This window comes from Astatotilapia calliptera, chromosome 15 (assembly GCF_900246225.1).
Source record: "Astatotilapia calliptera chromosome 15, fAstCal1.2, whole genome shotgun sequence".
Classification (NCBI taxonomy): domain Eukaryota; kingdom Metazoa; phylum Chordata; class Actinopteri; order Cichliformes; family Cichlidae; genus Astatotilapia; species Astatotilapia calliptera.
Window position 1 is genome coordinate 7510955 of NC_039316.1, and position 7225 is coordinate 7518179.

General features: G+C 40.8%; 1 protein-coding gene across 1 annotated transcript; it reads left to right on the plus strand.

Moving 5' to 3' along the window:
* Positions 1-207: 207 nt before the first annotated feature.
* On the plus strand, positions 208-6847 carry LOC113037363 (uncharacterized). Its single transcript, XM_026194356.1, has 3 exons — positions 208-384; positions 4638-5185; positions 6112-6847. The coding sequence occupies exons 2-3, from the start codon at positions 4644-4646 to the stop codon at positions 6248-6250; spliced, it is 681 nt and encodes a 226-aa protein (XP_026050141.1). The 5' UTR covers positions 208-384; positions 4638-4643; the 3' UTR covers positions 6251-6847.
* The last annotated feature ends 378 nt before the right edge of the window (positions 6848-7225 follow it).

Sequence of the window (7225 nt, forward strand, 5' to 3'; positions counted from 1 at the left end):
CCAGATGTGAAATAGATCACACTCCCTTCACTTCCTCTCCTTCTGCCAGCCCCTCTTTCCACTGCAAAGAAAGAAATCATTCAGTTTTGGCCTTTTTTGAAAACATACCCCCCCCAGCCCCCCTACCCCTCTTCCCTTCCCCTACCAACCCCTCCCAACAGCAAGCAGGGGCACACAGACGACCACACTCTCTAGCCAAACCCTAATTGTGTGTGCGTGTGTCTGCATTTTTTCCCCTTGACATGAAGAAGGGGAGCAGAGCAAGTATTTATGCGCTCCACTTGGAAATCGTAGTCCTGGAGCTTTTGAGTTGATTTGCGTAACTGAAAGAGTGGAAGTGGCAGAATCTAGCATTTTTCTATCCGAATAAATTCCCGGACGCAGGTAAGTTTGGTGATTGGATTTATGAAAATCTGAGTTTAGTGTACAGTATTAATGGGAAAGCGCTGCTTTCTCACTGTGTACTCCCCCTGGCAGAAGTAGATAAATTTGAATTCATGGCACTTGTATAAAGTTTTGTGTGAAAGAGCTGCTGTTGGTGTGGACGGCTGCTTTTGAGTTGAACGGAAATTTAAAGAGATGTTTTTTGTTTGTTTTTTTCACTGTCAGGAAAAAAAGCATATGCATATAAAAAGGTCACATCATAGTATTCATATATTGCGTAGTTGTGTGCATGCAAAAATGTCTCCACTTTTTATGACTATACTAACAAAAACGTCTCTAACTTCCAGGCTTTAACACTACAGTCTCTGCTCTGCTACCTCACTGTTACGACTCCTTGTCCCACTAACACTGTAGCAAGTCTGTGTGTTGTGACATTTGTGAAGCCCACCTGTTCAGGCTTTAAGAAGAGGGGCGGGGGGGCAACAAGACTGAATTATAGGGACACCAAAAACACAGGTTTGCTTTAACCCACAGACATGGAAGAGAGCACGGCCACATTTAGAGATTTGATTGGAAATGCATTTCTGCAAGTTACATCATTTTCACTTTGATTCCAGCAATTCAAATTTCAATAATCTGTTTGTCCTTTTTTCCCTGCTATTTCATGTAGATTTGCTACATTTTATTCTATAAAAAGACAATTTAAAGATGCCGACATGCACTTCAGAAAAGAGTGATGACCAGTTGATTATGAGGGTAACTGAAAGGGTTTACTGAATTAAAATCAGTTTTTAAATCAGCAGAACAGCATAACAAAAACTCTGCTTAATGCATAGAACAAACAGCTAAAGTGTCCTAATGCTGGTGTTTGAGCTTATGGCTGCTTTCCCTCTGCAGACAAGCTTCTTCTATTTTAAGCCAAAAGAAAAGTCAGCCTATAAAAACAGAGCCTTCCACTGAAGCCAAAAAAAGGTCACTATGGGCCACAGAGAGTCGAACACAAACCCTGTTTCAAAACCGTAAGACGCCAGCGTGGAAACTGTTCAGACATTTTCCAAAGACAAAGGTAACTGCTGCCGCCACTCTGTGATGTAGACGGGAGCACATGTGCCTCTGGTCAGCGGGGTTTTTAATAGAATGAAATAATGCCTCTAAACGTCATTTCAGCACGTCCGTGACTGCTGCGGCGGGAACTGAACGCAGAGACAATAACATTTTTCAAGATTAATTGCATTTCCATTTGGCTGTATTATGTCATTAGGCTGAAAGTTGTCACTCTTGGCTATAAGGTTTGGATTTATTAACATCCAAACGAGTGCAGTGGAAGTTCACGGTGATAAAAAGTTTTGGATATGCTGCATCTCCACACTTGCAGGGCATTAAATGTCTTTGAACGAGTGCTCTCCGCTTATCACAGGTTTCACATTGAATTCACCCACTAGTTTCTCTGGCTTGTTAATCTAATCTGCTGGAGTGAGTCCGCTTACACAGAAGTTAAACACAAAGTGTAGACTTATGCAGGGCTTTTTCTAATATACAACCAATTAGTTTGAGGACAACATTGGAGGATATCTACATTATCGCACAGCTGTTTGCAAGGACTCAAATAGTCAAAATAATAAACCCCATTTGTACAGCATGAGATTTTTCCTGATCAAAATTCTGTTACAATGCGCTTGTCAGTCAAAAGAAAGCTTTCTCCTTACTCTAACATAATGACGTCAGGCTCTGTGTCTGTGCCTCAAGGTTTCTGTTGGCTACTTGTCTTACAGCAGCCACAGCAAGCAGTGTGTGAGGTCACCATTTAAACTAATCACAAACAGAAGGAGACAACAGTTGGTCGTTTGATGGGCTTTTGCCCTGCAACAGCTCATCTTTTAAAAAAAGAGAGAGAAAAAAAAGGAGACAGTGTTTACAGTGTGCAGCTGGCAGGAGTGGACATTTGTAACAGAGTAATAGGTGGAAGTCAAGCAACTCTGATTTCTAGTTCAGCTGTTGGGAGCTAAAATACTTTCAAGGCTGCTGTGAAAGTAAACCAAATGTGCTCTGACAGCAGAAAAAGGTCTGCAATGCCTCAACCTCAGACCAGACTCGGTTTGAAAAAAACAACAACCATATATATATATTTCCAGATGGAGAAGACAGAACCTTAAATGGGACATGATAAAGTGACAATGCAGCTGTTTCACTGAAAACTGCAACACATGGGAAGGAAGAGCTTCTCATGTGTTGAGCTTGGGATAACAAGCCTTTACTCTTGTGTTTACAAGGTGAATAGATGTCATGAAAGATCCCAAGACAACCGCTGGTTACCAGAAACCACACACACCCTGCTGCAAGGGTACTATTGTCAGCTCTTACAACCCTAGCGTGACAAAACTCCATGCCGTGGCTCAACCACAGAATGTAAAGCACGCTCTAGTAAATAACCACAACCCAAGCCACATAAAATGTTCCCCTATTTATACTTTTTTACAGCATTTACAGAGCATGGAAAGGGTTTGTTTGGTTTAACCCATCACATTTGAATTGAACATTTTCCCTTTAAAGGCACAGGCAAAGCTGAAATAATCAAAAAACATTTGAGGGACTAAAAGTATTTATTATTTATTTATTCATTACAAAAAAGTACACAAACAACAAAAAAATGTTGTGCAATCTGAGCATTAAAATTAAAAACTTGAACATCTGAGAGGATGCATCTAGTTTCCACCACTGAATTTGACAGACTTTGTCAGACTGAGCGTGACAGAAGGAATCACAACAAATGTCGGCCGCACATAACAACACGATGAATGAGGGCACACACGCCTTTGCTCAAAAAAAATGGACGTACAGTTAAAGGAGCATCCAAAGAAGCAGAGTCTTCCAGATGGAATGATGAGGATGGCTTTCCCATTCTGTGAAAAATCGTGTGGGCAAATAGATGATCAGTATCAGAAATGGTGGGATCATCTACAGCTAATCTCTGTATGTAAGAGACGAGGCTGTAAGCCAATAGCTGGAGACACTGCTGGAGTAGAATCACTGCATGAGCTCGGGAACACTTCCCCAAACCATCGTCATCACTGCATCCACAAGTCAAAACTATGCCATGCAAAGCACACTCATACATGGCCAAGATCCACAAACTCTCTGCTTGTTTAAGGACTGAGGTAACATGAAAAACTGTTCAAACTGTTTTTGGGGTCTGAAAGAAAAATTTTCAATTCTGTTTGGAAATCATCCTCTGGGCTACAGATAAAAGGGATTATCCAGTTTGATCAGCATCAGTAATCGGGGGACATGAGTGCACATGGCATGACGCAGCAAACATTTCGAACATTTTGAATAACATTTTGAATAACCACCTGGCTTTTCTTGCTGTTAACTCTTAGTTAGAAAAACAGTTCCAACTTGTTAAACTCGTTATCTGCTGGAGATAATTTTTCAGCATCACCTGGATGTCCTTGTTTGGCCTTCTCGCAAAGGAAGACATCATTTTTTATCGACTAGAACAAAATGAAAGAAAACATTCTCACTTCAGACGAGGGTGAGAACGCAGCGAACCTGAGCTGTTGACCTGTAGCTTAACTGAGTTAGCTGTTAACACGTCAAGTGTAAAACATTGTGGGGCAGAGGCGTTGCATCTGAGACCGCCCAGGCACGTTAAGTTCAACAGCAACAACAAATGAGACCAAATTTACATTTATAAAAAATACTTAGAAGTGCTGATTTATTTATTTCAAAAAAACAAAAAAACAGCCTCCAGTTATACTAGTCCACGTATGTGGCGTGTCTGCCTGTTCACAACGGTTGATTGACCAAATTAGTGCAGTCTTTCACACAATGAAAACATCTGGCACACTGTGAAATTAAAAATTCAACAGAGCAGGCGCAGCACGTTTAAAATGAAGTCTTCAGTTTCCAGATTCCTGCAGAGTGTTGCTTTAAACTCATTTTTGCTTATCGCAGCTGCATATTTAGAAATGTTTCCGCCAAACGTGAGACCATAAAAATATCTTAAATGTAAATAGGATGTAAATAAGCTCAACTTCAGCACTGAATACATGGTGTTTGTGCCATTTATACAAATTACATGCATGCATTGTATGTTATGAATTCTAATTTACAACATGAAGAGTACCCCAGCTTTTTTATTAATTAAGTATGTAAGTGAAGTAAACCAGCCCACTTGCATATTTATCTCACTCAGTTTTATTATCTTCACCAGCTGGCCAAGTTCACAGTCACACACTTCTACCTCTTTTCAGGTTACCATGCGATGTTGTTGGACAAACGTCATCTTGGCTTTGGTATCCATGGCAACCCTAGCACTGTGCCAAAGTGGAGATGGGGACTGGGGTTCAGGCTTTGACATCTACTCTGTGATAATGGCCACCAATAACACATTGCAGGCTGTTGGTGATGAGCCTGCGAAGGTCAAAAACAGCCACGACTGGACCACATCGGCAGCATCCTCACCGTCACCTACACATGTGCTCCACCACGAGCCCCAGCCGGACAGGTGCTCGGTCCACTTCAGCACCAACACTGCTTCAGCTCGAAGGCTGAAGGCCCAGAGAGAGGAGCTGGCCTACCTGCAGGCCATACAGCATGGGAACAAGGCAGTGATGGAAAACTTGGTGCAATTTGTAGGGAATGAGCTGGGAGATCAGCGCTATGAAGATGTGATCAAGGAAAATGTCATTGGCATTCAAGAGGACCAAAAGAGCTGGCACGAGGTGGTAGAAAAAGCAGAAGAGGATCTAAAAAAGCAGCTGGAGGGAGATGTACCGGACTCCTTCTCTGGGATCCACAAGTGAGTGCAGTAAATCAAATGTGTTTGTGCCAAACGTCATAAAGTTAACAGCTGAAATGTAAAGACGACAGTTAAAAAGAAAAAGAAAAAGAACCTGCTGTTTGTTTCTGTTGTTAAGCTTAATTAACTGTGGTAGCACATATACTGAAGATATTGTGGGGAAAGACGATGTAAAAAAGAAAAGATGTAGGTTGACTTAAGTCTATCACCAGGCAGTTGCTGGTTATTGAAATGTGAAATTCTGAATATTTTTCCTCTCTTAGATTTATGATTTATGTTAAATGGGCTTTGTTTGAGGTTTGGAATTTTTAATTGATAAATACAAGCGTTGGAAAAATTTGATAACCATTTTTCATCATTTCCATCAATCATAAATTAAAACACTACCCATGTAAACAAAAAGCAAAACTAGATTAAACTACATTAATCATTAATAATAAAATAGTAATTGTTTACCAAACTGAGACTCATTTTAGGTATCTGAAGCTGACGCACTGTGTAAAAAAACTATTTCTAATATAAAAGAGAAACAGAGTAACAGGTGGGTTTTTTTGGAAGTACTTAAACACCCCGCAATTAGAAGAAATACATCTCTGGATAATCAGCAGGTGACACAGGGAAAAATGCACTGAAATGAAAAAGATTGAGGACTAAATACACACAAGGGAACTATGGTAACAAGGCGAAGATGAACTCAATCAGACAATAACAAGGGCAGGAGAAGAACAAAGAACAAAAAGTATCACATAGAGACCCGATGGCATATAAGTGATAGTTTCTTGAGCACATGTGACCCCCCGTTATATTTTCATGCCCTCGCATTTTCTTTTTCTTACCCTCTGCTGTTGTTTCTTCTTGTGTCCGGTGCTTTCTCCTTGTCATCACTCACTCGGCCGGCCACCTGGACTGTTGGTCCTTCGGAGCAGAATCAGAGAGGAGTCCTTGGCCTTTGAAGACATGCTTCGTGCTGCAGCGGACATCGCCAGCAGGCTGGAGAGCTCAGCACAGGCCCTGCACGCTTCATTCACCAAGCAAATGAAAGACATTGTGAAAATCCATCGCTGAGAAAGCATTGAAAAGTGTTTTGAAAAGTGTTTGCGCATCATCCTTGAACTTGTGAATGATGTTTGGCATTCCGTGAGGTCCCAAATTCAAGAAATATACCCTCTCGCCATTTTATAATTGTATTTTTATGTACATGTGCTGAGCAGTTCTGGGATGCAACAGTGTGTTAAGGTTAAACTTCACATCAACTGAAGCAGTCAACGAAGATGGATTGTTGACACCTCCCTTTCACTGAATATCTCCACGACGGATGACATACGATTTTCCATCCACGCATTATTCGTGGAATTTTTGTGAGGTCAAATATGGGAACAGCATGCAGTGCAGCTTTGAGCTAAGCTCCGTGTTTATGGATCAAAATAGATGGGCCTTCGGAGAACAAAACATAATGACTCTGTTACTCTTCTCCAGGGGAAGCTATGGGTTGGCCATCTGGTTCCAGGGTAAGGGTGGAGTCTGGGATATACTTATAATGACTATGTGGTAACAGAGATTTTGTTTCTGCAACAATAAGTGAGGGAGGGGACTGGAACAACTAATAAAGGGTTTGTTTTCTTAAGAGAAATATCCAGGGGGATAAGTTTCTATATAAATATTAAGACAGATCCTATGATTAGAGGGGGGGGGGGGGGGGGGGGGGATAAACTGTCTATGCATGATATGTTTGCACAGTTTCCTGGCTTAAGCAACTTATTTAAACAAGGTTTCTCTTTAATCCCGGTAGGACTTCCTGGAGGGGGATGCCTTTTCATTTTTTAAAATAAAATATGTAGCATTATATTATTACGAGTTTAGAAAATAGATTTATGTTCAATCCTATAAACGGCAAAATTTTACATAAATAAAGCACCTTGTTGTTTGATGTTTTTTACACTTACATTTTTTTTTAACAAAAATATTCATTATGGTGTTTTCACAGCTCCTAGTTAGTTTGGGGTACAAACTTCACTCACCCGGTCTGCCCTCTAGCTGTTT